The sequence below is a fragment of the Eutrema salsugineum genome, unplaced genomic scaffold, assembly GCF_000478725.1.
Source record: "Eutrema salsugineum unplaced genomic scaffold, Eutsalg1_0 scaffold_16, whole genome shotgun sequence".
In the NCBI taxonomy this organism is placed as follows: Eukaryota; Viridiplantae; Streptophyta; class Magnoliopsida; order Brassicales; family Brassicaceae; genus Eutrema; species Eutrema salsugineum.
In genome coordinates, this window is record NW_006256858.1 from 2,155,694 (window position 1) to 2,174,583 (window position 18,890).

The window sequence follows — 18,890 nt, forward strand, 5'->3', positions numbered from 1 at the left end:
ATGAATTTAAAATGTAAATCAGAAGATAACGACATCGTTGTTTCTTTATTTCTCAGTCAAAGAAACAACAATGTTGAGGGTCATATTGGGACGATGGCTTTAGACACTTAGATACATTTTGTTAAACACCGGATCGATAACAGCTTTTCCAAAGTGAGCGATTGCATCTTATTCCGGTAGCTCACTCTTTACCGGCTTCAATTGATTGAAGTGAAATTTTCTCTTCATCTTTCTCAAATTTGTATGGGACAATATGGTCATGTGTCTCGATCTTGTTGATCATCTCGAAGGATTACTCGTTTAAAATAACTTCCTCACATTTTCTTCGTTTGGATTGTAGAACGGTATGTTGAAAGATTCCATCTCAGATTCCTTAGTTAACGATCTCCTACACATTCACAATCCTCCAAAAAAATTTAGTATTTGAAATGTTAAATAGTATTACCTGAAAAAAATCAGCGAGAAGAAATTACATAAATAAGTCGGTATAGTGATTAAAAAAATATTGACATTTTCTAGTTTATGTATTGAAAATTACATAAATAAGTCGGTATAGTGATTAAAAAAATATTGACATTTTCTAGTTTATGTATTGAAAATTACATAAATATCGGTGACCATGCTATTGTTGGGCGGATGATATCGCATACCTAAGAAGCAGAAAGCTACTTAATTAGGAAATCTAATCTCTTTACTTATAGATTGTAATAATTATAATTAGCCTTTATTGGACTTCTGATCTCCATAAGTGGGGTTATCCGGCGCTGCACGCCAGTTGGTTTGATATATAAGTTTCTGAGTATTTTGATAAAAGATAAATTTTGATAAGATAAATTTTGGATGCATGTTTTGGTTGGTAATATGTACAGTATATTAAAGGAACTTTACGAAGTTTAATATATACTGCTATGGCTGGTAATCAGAGAACTTTCTTTATTAAGCGGGTTCTGGAGGTACTTTTTCGGGGAAAAAATTACACTGAAGAGCTGACATAATTTTACATTACATAAATATGTTTTTTGATTACCCTATATAATATGAGTTGGACATAAAACCTTCTAAAAATTATTTCTTACTTTTTCAATTGTTTGTCCCTGATATACAATGTAGTTTTTTTTATTAAACCAAAAAGTCCGAATAATGTAGAGAGATACATCTTAGAGTTTTTCGGTTTTACGAAGCACCTAGATGAAAAGATTCACAGTGACAACCTATTCCAAGTTGAAAAACAAAAACAAAATATTCTGGTTATAATAAGTCCTTTACATTGTTCAGTTTGCCAAATGGATAACCGTAAGCCCGACACGGAAAATGCTTTGACCTGCATGAGTAAAGGCAAAATCGAACAGAGTTCATAAGTCTACTTGTTGATAGATTACCTACAATTCCGAGGATTAGTGTTGGATATAATAACTTAATAGGTTTACTGAGATACGAAAAACCTAAAAGATTAAACCTTGATCCTTTAATCACCAGTGATCACAAAAAACAATACGAAGAATGTATCGATTAACCATCATAAATGTTTTACAAAAAAAAAAAAACCATTACATAACTACATACCTTTTATCAATATATATATGTTGAATTCTGATTTCAAGTTACGTCCATTTATTACCTAAACAGCATGCGTCTTCTTACATACTTACGCAAATACTATAAATTATGCATGTCTGAACATTTAAACAAAACAAAAAGGTTATACATATGATGATATTTGAAAAAGTTAAAAAATGACAAAATATTAAAACTGTTGTATATATTAGTATGAACTATAGTTTTACATTTTTTTAAAACTATAATATTACATTGTAAGAGATAAAGAGACTAAAAAGTTTTTTTTTCTTTTTTTCTTATCTGAGAGTCATTCTATATTTCTTCTCACATTAGACTGATTTGTATTATTTTGTGTCTGCTTAAATTTGAACATATATCGATAATCATTAATGTTTCCCTAGTTAGTAACATGGGTATTTCTTAATTGTATGAGCAGTACTTTCATAATCTACTGTTTGAAGTCAATTATGAATTTGAAAGACAATTAAAAGCAGTATTTTCAAAATAAATATATTCCAAAAATAAAATAAGAAAACGCCTTTTTTTTCTTTCGAAAGAAGTGTCATATAAAAAACAATTTGAAAATAATTTGGCATTAGATACCTGTCTTATTCTGACAATATTGCTCCACGGTTATTTATATATTCACATCTGCTCCACATTTATTCTATATTTCTTCTCATATTAGACTGATTGGTACTATTTTGTGTGCTTAAATTTGAACATATATATCGATAATTATCAATGTTTCCCTAGTTAATTAGCCACAGTCGTAATTATTAATTATTTTGCACAAGTCTTGTTTTATTTTGTTTTATAAGTGAATATGTTTTAGATTTTTAGTTTAACTATCTAATTCTTTCATCCAAATTTTAAGTTCATTGATCTAAATTTTGATCTACAGATAATTTTTAACTTTTTCAATATACATTTTTAATGATTTTAGTAACCTCTTTCATCTATTAACTTTTTGAGTTTTTTCATCAAAATCCTGACCAAAAACAATATTAACTTTTTCAGTTTATCATTTTCATGTTTTCTTATTACCTTCAAAATTGTTCTCATATATATTCTTTTTTTTTTCTCTCTATTTTTGATATCTTGATATTTCTCGATTTTTTCTGTTATAATTTTGTTGTTCTTATTTATTATTCTTCAGTTGTTTGTTTAAGCAAAAAAAAACATTTTGTTTTTCAGTTTTAGCCTCATAACTCATTTTTTACCATTTATGATTTTTTTATGATCATAGTAATCTCTTTTATCCATGTTTTTTCAAATTTTTTTCATTTAAATCCTCACATAAAAATTATTTCAAACTTTTTGATTAATTATTTTCATATTTTTTTAGTACATAAATTTCATTGAATTCATATTTCCAACTACTTCCTTTAAAATTTTGTATATTTATTTGTTGTCATATTTTTTCTATTATTTTTCTCTCTAATTTTGATATTCTCTTATCACTTCTTGATTTTTTTTTGTGTCTTAGTTTTATTTTTCTTGTTTTTTTTTGTTCTTCAGTTATTTGAAAATATTTTTTGTCTCAAAATTTGTTTTTTTCTTCATTTTTTTATTGATTGAATTTTTTTATGAGCTCAAACATGAAGACCAAATCACATAAAAAATAAAATAAGAAGACAGTCACTATACTTAGTAAATTTTAATTTCATTTATTTTAAATTTGTGCTTTAATATTTTTAATTTAGCACAGTTAATATAAATTAGATAATATATATATTTATGTTGTTTAATAGATTTTCTTTAGCTTTATTGTTCTTATTTGTTATTCTTCAGTTATTTTTAAAACATATTGTTTTCAGTTTTAGACTCATAACTTATTTTTTACAATTTTATATTTTTTTATGATCTTAGTAACTTTTTGCATCCATTTTTTCCGAGTTTTTTTATTTAAACCCTCACATAACGATAATTTCAAATTTTCTCAATTTATCATTTTTATATTTTTTTATTTCATATATTTCATTGAATCCATCTTTCCAACTAGTATCTTAAAAAATTAGTATATTTTTTGTTGTCATATTCTTTTTATTCTATCATCTTCTCAGGTTTATTTTCTTTTGCTCATTTTTTTCCCGTTTTTAAAATTGTTTTTGCTTAGCTTTGTTTCTTTCTAGAGTTGAGCTTTGGATTTTGCTTTTATGTATTTTTAGTAGATATAAAATTATTTTTTGAACTCATTGCATAGTTTTTTTCCTTGTCTTGTGTGTAAAGTAAAGATCTGGTTACTTTCTATCATTTCTATCATTTTTTCTTCTTTTCATTTCTATCATTTTTACCAAATTAAAAGACAAATTACATCATTTTTATTAGGTTATCTTCTAGCTTTGTTATAGAAATTACACTTACTACTCGATTGAGTTGTGAATCAGCCATGCTTACCCTAATATGCTTCTACCGGTATGGATGGATCCGGTGGAAGTGGAAGTGGAGCGAGGAACAAGTATATAATCATTTTTATAAGATCTTTTACCAGAATCTCATCAGGGTCTAGTTTGATGGCGCAGAGCAGCCATGGCTCAAGGAAATGATCAAAGGAGGGGATCTGCAATCGGTCCACACTTTCGTGGAGGCTCACGGAAAGAAGACTGAACTGCAAAAGCAAACAATTGAGGAAACGCAGAAGGCAATGGTGGACAGAGTTTTGAAGAACCTTGGTGTCGTTAAGCCTAACAAGCAATACTTTGAATATTCGGATGATAATACTAAGGAAAAAGGTAAACTCAGTTTTTTTTTTTGATTTTTTTTTGATTTTTCAATATATATTTACAATCTAAAGTCACTTTTTTGTTTGAATTCAAGGTTAATGTCGCACAAAGAGTGGAGATTAAGCTTTAATTTGCTTCTGTTTAGATTAAGGTACTAAAATAATGGGAATGTAAAACTCTCTTTTGGTATTATGATGTATTTGTCTCCTCCAGCTTGCACTATTTGTGCCTTTAATTAGAGATTTGAGTTTCGACTTTTGATAGAATGGTTGTAATTTTTGGTTGCTTTCTCTAGAAAAGGCAATACTTTATGTTTGTTTCGATTTACTCCATATTTGGTACTCCATTCATTTTGCTCTCACGGGTATGAGAGATAGACGACATTGATTACACTCCACTTTTTTGTTTCTTTTGGCATTGTTCAAACAAATCTTTTATATAATGATTTTCCATTAACTATATTTTGAGCACTTGTTTGGTTTCGGTGGCTAACAATGATTTTTTGTTTTAGGATTTGAAAAAAAAAACAATGCTTAAATTTTGAATCAGAAAATGTATACAAAACAAAAAAAAATCTGTCACGTATCATCATGTGACCGTTGCATATACTTGCACAGTTTTTGTCCAACAAACTAACATACTCATTTTTGTTGTTTAACAATGGTCAAAAAAGCGAACATACTCAGTTTTTATTCTTTTTTTTTCTGAATAAAATGGTAAATTATATTCAAGAAAAAAAATAAACGTTTTATAACTGGGCTTAACGATTAACTTTAACTGAGATTGGAAAAAAATTACATTGCTTTTAACTTAATCTGGTAGCAAACCACACATATAACCCATCTTCGTATTTCTTTTCACCTTGCTTCCTCGCTATGCTTAATCGATTTCTCATGGCGATTTCCATACTCTTTATCAGTTGCCGATTTGTGAGATTTTCCTCCCTATGCCTTGTTTTGTTTCTCTCACACCAAGTAAAGTGGATATATCCATTTGGAAAGCACTTGAGATTGCTTACCTAGTGGCATCAAATGCTTTCAATCTCCGACCAAACCAGTTGTGTGCCTTGTTCCCAAAATGCCTTTTCACAAGTTCAGAAGTCTCTTTTCCTTCATATTAATCCCATTTTTTATTTACTTAAACCTAACAACAAGAAAATCAAGCGGTGCAGCTAAACTCTAGGCAGAGTCCACTCTTCTTGACCACGGTGACAACTAGTGGTATCACTCGATTTCTCATTACGACCATCACCATCTTCATTTTCATCCCTATCATCCTCATTTTTCATCCATGGCAAGAGCAGGCATGCTTACTTCTACTCTAATCTGCTCTCCGTTATTCTCTCTAGTCAATGTTACACTCCGGTGTCCAGGTTTTGAAAGGAAAGTCACCAGAGACTGTTGTCTCTTCACCCTGCAAAAATAACATTTCCAATAACCAGAAACCATTTAAAAGCTATAATCAGAATACCAAATCAGGTTCATGCGATTTACGTCAACGCAGGAGGAGTATATACCGAAAACAATGCTTTAATTTCCCTACACCACAAATCCTAAATACAACAATGCTTGTGAAAATAAAGGCATGACCAAATTTGAAACTTACTTCAGAAAATTAAGGCATAAATACATCAAATTGTGAACATTTGCGTTTTTAATTCTCTTTCACAACCCAAACAATGTCTTCTAATATGATAATCTCTCGATTGTTTCCAGTGAATATAGTGAGCTAAAAATGGCAACCAAGGAAATGGGAAAAGAGGGTTAATTTACCATATGTGATCATCGGCTTCGAACGCATCATTGATCTTGGAGTCAATCACTTGGAGAAGCCGCTGATTGGAATATTTAGACATTTTATTAGAATAGATTATCTCTAAATGAAAGTCTAAAATAACTTAAATCACCATAAGTACTCTAATCATAGAAGAAGCTCAGAGTGGTATTGTCCAAACTCAATGCAAAAGTCACTTGGGTAAACGATTAAATTATAACGATACATACAATTTAGGACTCCAAATACATAATGCTCTCAATATCATCCTCAAAAACAGCCGACTGCAAACCCTTACTTAATCCCAAAAACCAGATTAAGCGTGACCAAACACTAGGTGGGTTTAAAGGCCCACGTTACAAAAGTTATTCAGTTGGGCCCAAGCTTAATAAATAAAACATATTATTAATTAGTTCATTTGTTATCTTGTCATCACCCATAAATACTATGTTTTGTAATTGGTACCGATTAGTGGTGTTTGATAACAATCATAAAAATTGTTTCATATTGTTCTGTATCGTTCTGGATAGTTGAAATCCGTTTCCGCAAGCGTTTTGCGATTGGAGACAGTAATTAGATACAAAAATAAAAATTTCAGCAATACAAAAAAAATGATCATGTAAAAGAAAAAAATATTGAAACCTAACCCTAATCTACTGTCTCGTCATCTATATATTTTGTCTTAGCAACTATCATTTTTTTCTTTCAAGTTCTAATCTTCATACAAAACTGAAATCATGACTTCAATATCAGTTGAAAAAAGTTAAAATACAAACATAAGTATCATACTGTAATATTTAGCATAATTATCGTAGTGTAAGTGAGATAATCAGACAAAAATATGTCCAAGATATTTTGGAGCTATTCTGCCTACTGAAAATGTATCCCTCCACTCAAATTGCATATAGATGTAAACAAAAACAATGATCAAGTACCAAAACTCAAGATAACACGCTGCTATATTTATTCATAACAAACTTAAAATGTAAATACGACATTGTTTTTTATTTTATTTTATTTTTCTTAGTCAAAGAGACAACAATGTTGAGGGTCATATTGGGACGATGGCTTGAGACACCGAGATAGTTGGCCATATACTGTGCATATTTGTCAAACACCGGTTCGATAACGGCTTCTCCAAAGTGAGCGACGAGCAACGGTTCAGTGATGCATCTTATCCCGGTCGCTCGCTCTTTACCGGCTTCGATTGATTGAAGTGAAATTTGCTCTTTATCTTTCTCAATTTTGTATGGGACAATATGGTCATGTGTCTCGATCTTGTTGATCTCGAAAGATCCCTCGTTTGAAATAACTTCCCTCACCTCATCTTCGTTTGGATTGTAGAACGGCATGTTGAAAGATTCCATCTCAGATTCCCTAAAAACCCCCTACACATTCACATTCCTCCAAAATTTTAGTATTTGAGATGTTAAATGGTACTACCTGAAAAATATTTTATGGCTGGTCGGCGAGAAAATACATAAATACATAAGTCGGTGTTATGGAGAAAAAAATTATTGACATTTTCTAGTTTATGTATTGAATTTTTTTTAAAAAAATGGAACGTGGTTTTGGCAACCAAAAAAAAAGATGAAAGAAAGGAAAAAACATAAACAATATTTGCTACAGATGTCACATTTGAGATTAGAAGGACCTACACTATATATAAAATGGGATAATTTCACCAATTAGCTTTGTATATTGTACTGATAATGATGAATGATATAACTCTTATGTATATATATTTATTAACAAGTTAGTGAAATTGAGTACCTCGGAGACTAGATCGAGGAGGCAATCGGATAACAACGACCAAACCTGGAAACAAGCTTTGGATAAATTGTCGGAAACCTTTCTCCCCACGAACGTGAGAACCATATGTCCATTAGGCACCATTTCTTCTGAACGCATCCTTAAGAACAACGAAAAATCATTCTTGAACTGATTCAAATAACTCTTGTAGACATCTGGAGGGCATGGATCTTTAATATGAATGCTTTTACTGTTGTTTTCGAGCCCATCGGGAACCTTAGAAAGCCAATGAAGACTAAAAGATGAATGAACAAGATGAAGAGACTTCCTTGGGAACAGCCTTGAGTAGAAAGAGTTTGGGACTCCTGACACGAAGCACCTTTCTTTGACCTCCATATCCAGCTTCTCTAGGAAGGAAGGAACCAACTTGAAGGTCGTGTTGAAGTCGTTATGTGGAAGATCGTTCAGACAACAATCCATCTCTGGTGTGTTGATTCGACCATTTTGTTGGTATGATTCTATAATCGTGTTGACGATCTCGGACATGACCAACAACGTGTTTCGTCTAGAAGAACAACCCAAGTCAGCGACTTTGATCCAAATTCATTAACATTTCTTTGATCTCTCTATCACCACATGTTGTATCTTGGAGAAAACACTTTTCTGTAAGTAAACCCCAAGATAAGAAAAACAGAACATGCATCATTATCAAATTCTCGTTCTTGTATTCATCATAATTAGTCATAATGTGCTTAAGTACCTGATAATGAGAATTAGTATCGTAACTGTGTTCTCCATTTCCCCCTTTCATACTAAAAGCATCCACCAAAGAGTCACTAAAGAATATATAAACAACAATTTTCAGTCAGATAAAATTGAAATTAAAATTACAAATTCATAGACAACGTGAGACTTGTTTAAACCACCACACACGCACGTAGCCATATTATAGTATGTACATCAATACACACAAGTGTAGAAGAAACTAATGTTTTACCTTGAGGGAGACATGATATACGCACAAAATGTTTGAATCAATTTCTAAATCCGATCTACAATGGTTATGAAGACCGTGCCTCGGACTTGCTGGGATAAGGGGTAATGCAAATACTACGTCACGTTCAAATCGTCAGAGGATTAATATTATTAATCATGACCGATTCCATTTTCTCTAATGCCACATTTAAAGACCACGTTTCTAAATTCTAACTACTATTAGTATAATCTCTGTATTGGAAATAAAGTAAAGGTTAAAAAATAGGAAAGGTATTGACCTTGGGAAGACCTAGAGGTTTTTGCTCGGATTCAAATCAGAGAAAATCCCGAAATTAACTATGATTTCAAATCACAAACCAATGAAGAATTACATTATGACTTCATTTGTACCAAAACAAAAAAACAGTTGCCGCCATCTTTCGAATGCTTATCGAATTTGGCCTTGGAGGCGTGTCTCCGGCGATATTCTTTGATGTGGTGGAGGATTGTGAGACTGGGTTGCATATTACTATCCAATTATCAATTCCATCAGCTTCTTCAACTCTCTAGTCTATCTGATCTTTCATTTAGAAAATTTGATGATGAGAAATAGTATTGGAATTTTTGTTTATGAAAATACATTTTAGGATTACATTCTTTTATATATTTCCTAAATTAGATAGATTCAAATCCTTAATATACTTTTTTCTCTAAAATATTTTTAACAAATATTTTCGAGACTCGTACTTGAGATATATTCTGGATCATACTATAGGTATATACATCTATAATCTATACGCGTCTTCCTGCAGCGGAATAGATAGCGACGAGAAAGACATTGTAAAACACAGCGGAGCAGTTAGTGGTGGATCTTAAAAAAAAATTAGTTGGGGGTATAAATTTATAAACAAGAAAAACAAAAATTAGTTGGAGATATACATTTATTTTAATTAAATTTATCTAAATATTAAATACAAAAATAAAATGAGTAGGGGATGCTTGACCCCGCTCCTTCACAAAGCTGTTGGATCGACGTTGACGTAGAGAGAACGAACACATGTATCGCCCTTTCAAAGATTCTTCGGTTGAGATTGGATGCATCATCATCTTTTTGGTTTTACATGCCAATTTTCCAAAATTATATGTTATTATGGCGAAGAAAAAAGAACTTGAAAGAAGTGACTCGTATATATGTCACAGATTTAATGAAATGTTATACAACAAATGTTTCCTGATTTTTAGTCTTTAGTTATGTTTTTCACACGAGGAATTACTTTTAGAAAATGTAAAAACATGAAAATTTGATGAATATTCTTTTTTTTATTGATGGATACTATAACGTTTTTATGTTTTCAAAACATGAACAAGTAATTTAACGTTTTTTTTGTTTTTTTTTTGTAAAAAAAAATACCACTCATCACCAATATTTTATCAATATCCCACCGGAAAATCCCAAGACGGTAACTCTTTGCTCACACATACAAAAAACATGGACCAACATATTATTGGCAGCTGCATAACGAGGACCTCCTCGATCTATGTCCTAGTTAACGAAACTACGATGATGAGTGTCATATTTGGGCGGTGGTTTGAAACACATAGATACTTGGCCATATAGTGTGCGTACTTGTTGAAAACCGGCTCGATAATTGCATCTCCAAAATGTGCAACGAGTAACGGTTCGGTGATGCATCTTGCCCAGCTTGCCTGCCTTTTACCGACTTCCATCTGAAGTGATTGGTCCTCCTCTTTTTCTTCTTTGATGCACTTTATTTTGTAAGGAACAATATGGTCAAATGTCTCGATCTTGCTGATCTCGAAGGACCCTTCCTTTAAGATAACTTCCCTCACATCTTCTTCGTTTGGATTGTAGAATGGCATGTTAAACGATTCAATATCTGATTCCTTCACAACCCCCTACACATTTTCACAAATTTTCATTACTTGGGAAAAAAATAATTAAAAAATTTAATCTCATTACAGTTTCAATCATAGTTGATAGTGTATGCTTTTAAATTACATTATTCCTACCTCTTTCATATATTTTTAGAATCTCGATTTTTTTTTTTTGGTCAAGTAGAATCTGGATTTAGACTTGGATCCCTCAATATCAGAAATAATATATATTTTTTTCGCAAAAAGTATCGTTTTAGGATTAATATTTTATATTTCAAAAATATCATTTTTTCTTATATTTTCAATACGACTGTTTAAACTAATTTTCAAATTTGCCATTAAATTTTGTATTTAAATAATATTAAATTAATCAGTTGGTCTATTAAATAGAAATATAAAGTATAGTTTCAAAGTTTTTTTAATATGCATGAAATGTGTCAAAAGTTGGTAATCAAATATGTACCTCAGAGACTAGATCGAGGAGGCAATCAGATAACAACGACCAAACTTGGAAACAGTCTTGGTATAAAGGATCGGAAACCTTTCTGCCCACGAACGTGAGAACCATGTGTCCATTAGGCACCATCTCTTCTGAACGCATTTTTAAGAACAACGAAAAATCATTCTTGAACTGATTCAAATAACTCTTGAAGACGTTTGGAGGAGATGGATCTTTAATATGAATGCTTCTAGTGTTGTTCTCAAGCCCATCTGGAATTTTTGAAAGCCAATGGATACTAAAAGATGAATGAACAAAATGGAGAGACTTGCTTGGAAACAGCCTTGAGTAAAACGAATTTGGGACTCCTGACACGAAGCACCTTCCTTTAACCTCCATTTTCAGCTTTTCTAAGAAAGAAGGAACCAAATTGAAAGTTGTATTGAAATCGCTCTCTGGAAGATCGTTGAGACAACAATCCATTTCTGGTAGATTTTCACCTTTTTGTTGGTACGACTGTATGATCGTGTTGATGATCTCGGACATGGCCAAGAACGTGTTTTGTCCAGAAGAACAACCCAAGTCTGCCACTTTGATGCAACCAGGAAAACTAACTTCCACTAGCATTTCTCTTACGTTTTCTATCACCACAGGTTGTATCTCATAGAAAACATTTCTCTGTAAAACCGCCCCCAAATAACAAAATTGTTATAATTAATTTTTTTTAAGAAAAGTATATTTTAATTTATAATGAGTTAAACGGCGAAAATGACATCCACTATATATAGACGAAAAATCAAAGCTTCATAGAAGAGTTACTTATCAAATGAATTATTAGTACATATCTATCGGTCTTGTTATTTCTTTTTTGGTTTCATCTATAATCAACACTAGTTATTTACTAATCCACACGTCTTAGCCAGTTTAAACGTGTAGGTTAACAATTTATATTCAAAATAAGTTTGTCCAACAAAAAAAAGATTAGTAATTAAGATCTAAGAAATTTTAAACATACCAAAAAAGAATCACTATTCATTTTATTTTCCACAAATAAATCTCAATTTACCAACAACCATTGAAATTTTACAATTTATGTCTGCTTGACCAAAAATACTCTACATTCACTAACTGTTGAGGAAGGATTTACAGAGTGAACAACTCCAATAACAGCAGTCAATTTTTTTTTTTTCTGACAATCAGATATTGAAATGTTTAGTGGGTTAGCAAACAAAATTAAGATTTTTTTTGCAGAAAATAGGTAATGAAAGGTTATCAAAAACTTTATTAATTATTTATCAAAACATATAAGTGTATGAATCAGAATAGTACGTACTGTGTTCTTATATCATGCTGAAGTACCTGATAATGTGAATTAGTAGCGTAACTGTGTTCCCCTGTTCCCCCTTTCATACTAAGAGCGTCCACCAAAGAGTCCCTAACATATATACTCCAAATTTAATCAACTAACACAGTGGTAAGGTTAATTAGGAAAACAATGCGAAAGAGTTACAACTAAAAGAAACGAATAATCCCATTTTAATGAAGATCAAAGAAATGAATCATTACCTTGAGGGAGACATGATGGGAAGTAAATGAATTTCTTTACTAAATTAAGAAAGTTTTGATTAGAAGATCTGGTCTTGAACTAGCTGGGATATGCTTTATATATGTTTAAAACTCAGTGCCGGACCGATCAATTTGGATGTCTGCGTCTAACTTTTTTAAATATGTCATTTTATATATTTTTTCAAAATTAAAATAATAAAAAACGAAATAAAAACTTTATAAAATAATTAAATTCCATAAACGGTTTGTAACAAAATAAAAGATCCAATAAAACATATAATTTTATTGCTGAAATATAGATTTTTTTGCATTTTTTCATGTAAAATTGTTTATTAAACTGTCGTAGTCGAGTTTTTCAACCATAGCTGTCTCAATTGATAACAAATCAAACCCATTTGGTGTTTCTGGTGACAAAGATAACTAAAGAGCACTTGTTAGAGCGAGCTGATAAATGTAACGGGCCATAGATGGACGCAGATTCACTTGGGGGTGTGGGGGACTCGCCCTCCACGGTACAGTTTTTTTATTGGGCTAGATTTAGGTTTTCCTTTATTTAGTGGATTTGGGAATCGGGTTTTTGAGGCTATAAATAAAAGACTTAGGGTATTATTCATTCACACAATTAATAAGAAACTCTAAACGGGTGTTTGCCTCAATTTACGATTTCTCTCTATTGTTTATTGCTTTCTTCGTGCTTGATTCTCAACACCATTCAATCGCTCTTGTAACATAGTAGCACACAAATAATTTTTTATCAGCTTCAACTTCGAGAAACTTCTTTCATCAGTGGCAACCGATACCAGAATGGTCAACAATATGCGATAAGTAATTTCTGTGTTTTGACAACAACCTTCCATTTTTTTTCAAAAAATCAAGCACTTCAATAGGCTTATGAAAATCATCTGGTATTGATATTCGAAGAATTTTCAGTTCCATAAACAGATCATCACCATTTATGTCTGAATGTATACCATTCTTTAAAGAAGCCTCCAAATTCGCATATGATTTCTTCAAACTATCATTTTGAATATCTTTATCAATGAAATATGTGTGTTTTAATCGTGGGTTTTTTTTTTACGTTGATGAGTCACATGGGCCTGACTTGAGTGTTAATCGAACTTTTTTTCCAAATATTTTTTTCCTAAAGATGAAAATAATCATGAACTCTAATTACGCATATAATTTTCTTCAAGTAATTCAAAAAAACTTTTTTTCCTTGAACCCTAAGCAATCCTGATAAATTCACTTCTATTCATTTCTCGTTTTTTCTTTTGGTTTGCCAAAATGTGTTTATCTCTTAAAAGTTCCTTGTTTGAAAGATATAACGCAAAATGTAACACAACTGAATAACGGAACTTTCTCTATCGTGACATAGTTTTTCATTGTTTAGGACAAGAATAAAACTAACCATATTTTTTTATATCTTGAATTCGAAATAGTGAATATAAAACGAATAAATGCAATAGAAATGATGAACATAGATGGAGAGAAATATTTTCAAATCATACATTAATTATTTCATACTATAAATTTTCAGAGGTATATATTGATGTCTTTGCCTGATCCAATTTTTTCCTCTAAAAAATCAACCAATTGCATCCTGATTTCCTGAATATTAGTACAGCCGCACCTTTGCAGGTCACATGTACGTAGTGACACAAAAAAACTTTAATGGTAACGTGAGTCTTGATCCCCATATCTCGAATCTCCGCCACAAATCTTTCAGATTGATTGGATTTTACAGAGGATGCCTGTGAATAAATCCATCTTTCCAGCTCAGAGTAATTCATATCCACGTACTATACTATATTTCTAAATTTGTACATGCCACTGATAGCAAATATCCAGTTCAAGTCCCAAGAAATGGGAAAATAGCAAAATTTAGATGATAAAAATTTGAATCACAAGAAAAATAATTTTATTTGGACAACATTCTGAAAACAGTTAAGATAAATAAATAAAAAACGGAAAGTTTAGAGATTCTTTTATTAAGTAACAAATAGTTTTGCTAACTTTTCATATGTGTTAGGAGTAGATGATATAGTGTTATTTTTTTTTAGATAGCATCTGATTGATTGATCTTTAAGAAACAGTACATAATAAGGAAGACAAAAGTTACAACTTACAACCAAGATATAAGTATATAACATACGATTTAAAACTAATGTGTGCTTCCCAGGCGAGGCTATCTACTATACCATTGACTTCTCTGGATATATAGCTAAGGAGAAATTGACTAACCTTATAATATCATCAATGTAAACCAAAAGGGATGGGGGGAGTTGATTGGCGCAATGCTCAGCATCCTTCATATTGCGGGTCGACCCGTCGAAGTCTCCTGTGAGAGCATAAAATAGGTGGTCTCTAAAGTACATCAATGGCACACGAAAAGAGAACACACATAATTCACATATAAATATCGTTCTAGATTATATCAAATATAATTTCCTTATTAAAAAAAAAAAACTCTTTGAAATGATAAAAAGACAAACATATACTTCATCCAAAAGAGGAAGACAAATCACATAAACTGGGGTCAAAGAACTTAAGCTTACTGGATAATGTATAAATACATGGTTATTATCGTAACCAGCAAAGCAATACGAAACCTTTTATTTTCTAGTCAATGAAACGACAAAGTTGACGGTCGTTTTGGTGCAGCTTCTTGAAACAATGTAGTGTCGGGCTGCGTTGTGTGCGTACTTCTTAAACAGACGGTCGATAATAGCATCTCCAAAATGAGCAACCAACATCGGTTCGGTTATGGATCTTTTTCTGTTTGCCATCAGTTCTCCAAATTTTAATCGACATGTTTCATCGTCATCTTCCTGGCTATCTTCGTATGGAACTAGATGTTCATGCGTCTCGAAATTTTTGATCTCAAATGATCCTTCATTTTGGACAACTTCCCTCACCTCTTCTTCACCCGCGTCATAGAACGGCAAGTTAAATGAATTCACCTCTTCCTCCTTTACAACTCCCTACACACTCACAAAATATATATCAGGAATCATACACTAAGGTCAAACGTAGTATATAAGATGCATGGAACTCTTTAGTACTTATTATCATTTGATATTGAAATTTGAACTCCAACACTATATAAATTCATATATACCCAAAAAAGAGAGCATTTAATGATTACCTCGGAGACTAAGTCGAGGAGGGAATCAGTCAACAACGACCAATAATGACACATCTCTCTATATAGAGGATCAGAAGCATTCCTGCCTTTGAATATGAGAACCATACGTCCATTAGACACTACTTCTTCAGAACGCATTTTTAAGAATAAAGAAAAATCTTTTTGAAACTGATCCAAGTAACTCTTGGATACATTTGGAGGGCAAGGACTTCTAATATATATGTTCCTCTTGTTATCCTCAGTCCCTTCAGGGACTTTAGAGAGCCAATGGATACTACCAGCTGAACGCACAAAATGAAGAGATTTGCTCGGGAAAAGCCTCGAGTAAAAAGAACCAGGGACTCCTGAGACGAAGCATGATGTCTTAACATTCATCTTCTGATTTTCTTGGAAAGAACATGCCCACTTGAAGGTCATATTGAAATCATTATCTGGAAGATCGTTTAGACAACAATCGATTTCTGGTGGGTTCCGATCCTTTTCTTGGTACAAAGTTATGATCGTGTTGACAATTTCAGACATGGCCAAGAAAGTGTTTTGTCCGGAAGAGCAGCCCAACTCAGCCACTTTAATGCATTCAGGAAAGTGCAAATCCAATAAAGTTTCTTTAATATTCTCTACCACCAGCGTTTGTGATTTAGAGAAAACCGTTTTCTACGAAGCCAGACATACCAAAAACATATAGATTTGGTTAAAATATATTTACGTAGATTCAGGTCTTGTACTATTCTATAATTATCATAGCTAGATGATTAAGTACGCACCTGATGGCCAGAATTATTAGCATAGCTATGTTCTCCATCGCCTCCATTCATACTAACAACACTGATGAAAGAGCTCCTATTATATAAATTGAGAGATCATATCAAAATCAAGATTAACTAGGAACAAATACATAAGCTCAAGGGATATAAAGTCATTAAGTTATGATCAAAGTTGTTTACCTATTTAATTAGTATTTACTGAAACACACAAAATTGAAGAACATAGAAAATAATTGTTTACCTTGAAGAAGACATGATGTGGAGAAAAATCTTTGAACCAATATCTTATAAGATCAAGAGTTTTGCAACTCTTTGTTAGAATTATATCTGGTTTGGGATAAGCTATATATATGCATTTTATTTTTTAATTAAAAAAAATCAATTTGGAATCTAAATATAAAATTTGTAACGACCAAACGGATCAAGTGTATTCGGCTCGTTTTTAATTTTTCTGATTTTTTTTTAAGAATACTTTCTTTGTTTCACGATGTTTTAATTCTAGATTTGTATTCTTGTTTCACAATATTGATTTTCTAAATTTGTATTCTCACAAACATGTTTATCTCTATTTCTTTCAATTTCATCAGCCGATCAGAGAACGGAAGGGCAGATTCCCTTGCAAAGAGATCTCTTTGTGAGTTCTCTGAACCTCAATTGCTGTAAGACTGCTTTTATTTATTTAATTAAATAGACTTTCAAAAAGTATTTATTTTTTATAAATTAATGATAATAAATGGTATACTTTAAGAGATTAATTGAGATTGTTGAATTATCATTAATTTATATTTATATAAAAAATATTCACTGAGAAAAAAATAATATATTTATAATTAAATTTTGTTTCTTAATCTATGTAAAATATTCAAAAAATCAAACTTTATGAAACAGAGAGAGTATATATTTTTCTCTGTTATAACAAGACCACATATATAGTAGCAAGTCAATTTTAATTTTAATACTCCATCTGTTTTTATATAAGTGATATTTAAGGTTTTTTACACAGATTAAAAATTTATTTAAATTTTCTTTTTTTTTTAATATGAAAACATCATTTATTATCTATTTAAATACAATTCAATCAATAAAAAACATTTACAGAATATGAATAGTCAAAAACAAGAAAATATTATTAAATTTTGTATTAAAATTGAAAATATCAATTATTTTTTAAAAAAGCCTTAAAACATAAATTATTTTTTTAGAATAAATGGAGTATTAGAGTTAGGTGCAATGACTAGTCTTCACAAGCATGTATTATTATAAAAAAACTGTTTGTTCAACCCAACTGTGAACTTCAAAATTTAATAAGTCTTTCCATTTTTTGTCTTCTGGCATAAGTCTTTTCACTTTTTTGTCGGAAGTCTTTTCGTTTTTTTTTTCTTCTTTTTTTATCCAAATTTTGAAGTTATGTTTCTTGTATTTTTGTTTCATAAAGTTTGATTTTCTAAAATTTTTATTTATTTTTATAAATTAATGATAATAAATAATATAAGATATTAATTGAGATTGTTGAATAATTATAATTTATAATTATATAAAAAATATTTCATGAGAGAAAATAATAAATCTATAATTGAACATTTATTGTTTCTTAATCTATAAGAAATATCCAAAAAATCAAACTTTGTGAAATAGAGAGAGTATATATTTTTCTCTGTTATTAAAAAACCTAGCAAGTCAATTTTAATTTTACTAGGTGAATACATGTATATAAGATAAGATGCAGGTTTTTTTTTAACTTTTTGAAATTTATATATTTTTGTATTTTCCTAAGAAAATATAATCATCATATGATTTGTTATGTGTTAGTATATTATTAATTCAATCAATTTAAAATATAATATCATAAAAAAATTAAGAGTTTATACAAAAAATATTTATCAATATTTTTAATTAATTATAATATAAAATTTTATTTAATATTTATATTAATGTTATTTAAGAATCAATTAATAAAAAAAACCTTTCATATTTTTTAGTGGTTTAAAATTTAATATTAAAATTTATCAATTATTTAAAAAAAAAATGTTACACTTATCATCTTTATATCAATCGAAATTGATGATGTGACACTCGGCTCTCTATTATATATAAGATCTCTTTTGATATAATGATATTTAAGGTTTTTTATATAGATTAAGTATTCATTTAATTATTTTTTATACTAAAAATATCATTTGTTATCTATTTAAATATAATCTAACCAATAAAAAACAGTCTGCAAAATACATACAAATAGTCAAAAACAAGAAAAGTGATTAAATTTTGTATTAAAATTGAAAACATCACTTATTTTT

General features: G+C 30.5%; 3 protein-coding genes across 6 annotated transcripts; all 3 read right to left on the bottom strand.

Annotated features, from left to right (window-relative positions):
* Positions 1–7,060: 7,060 nt before the first annotated feature.
* Positions 7,061–8,819, bottom strand: LOC18020993 (salicylate/benzoate carboxyl methyltransferase). The gene is given in 4 exon segments (XM_006403910.2): positions 7,061–7,444; positions 7,830–8,471; positions 8,569–8,644; positions 8,806–8,819. Coding segments are annotated over 4 exon segments (1,116 nt in total).
* A 1,380-nt stretch (positions 8,820–10,199) lies between these two features.
* On the bottom strand, positions 10,200–12,542 carry LOC18020994 (salicylate/benzoate carboxyl methyltransferase). 3 transcript variants are annotated; one of them, XM_024157916.1, is made up of 4 exons: positions 12,478–12,542; positions 11,619–11,796; positions 11,143–11,528; positions 10,200–10,700 (listed from the first exon to the last, which is right to left on the bottom strand). In XM_024157916.1, the coding sequence occupies exons 1-4, from the start codon at positions 12,526–12,528 to the stop codon at positions 10,320–10,322; spliced, it is 996 nt and encodes a 331-aa protein (XP_024013684.1). In that variant the 5' UTR covers positions 12,529–12,542; the 3' UTR covers positions 10,200–10,319. The 3 variants fall into 3 exon arrangements, with proteins under 3 accessions (XP_024013684.1, XP_024013683.1, XP_024013685.1); XM_024157915.1 differs by having other exon boundaries at positions 11,143–11,796; XM_024157917.1 differs by having other exon boundaries at positions 11,143–11,796; positions 12,452–12,493.
* A 1,585-nt stretch (positions 12,543–14,127) lies between these two features.
* LOC18020995 (salicylate/benzoate carboxyl methyltransferase) lies at positions 14,128–16,913 on the bottom strand. 2 transcript variants are annotated; one of them, XR_002900295.1, is made up of 6 exons: positions 16,835–16,913; positions 16,594–16,669; positions 15,830–16,483; positions 15,294–15,665; positions 14,926–15,022; positions 14,128–14,435 (listed from the first exon to the last, which is right to left on the bottom strand). XR_002900295.1 is itself a non-coding variant. In XM_006403912.2 (4 exons), the coding sequence occupies exons 1-4, from the start codon at positions 16,846–16,848 to the stop codon at positions 15,297–15,299; spliced, it is 1,113 nt and encodes a 370-aa protein (XP_006403975.1). In that variant the 5' UTR covers positions 16,849–16,913; the 3' UTR covers positions 15,070–15,296. The 2 variants fall into 2 exon arrangements, 1 of the variants encoding a protein (XP_006403975.1); XM_006403912.2 differs by lacking the exons at positions 14,128–14,435; positions 14,926–15,022 and having other exon boundaries at positions 15,070–15,665.
* Between the last annotated feature and the right edge of the window lie 1,977 nt (positions 16,914–18,890).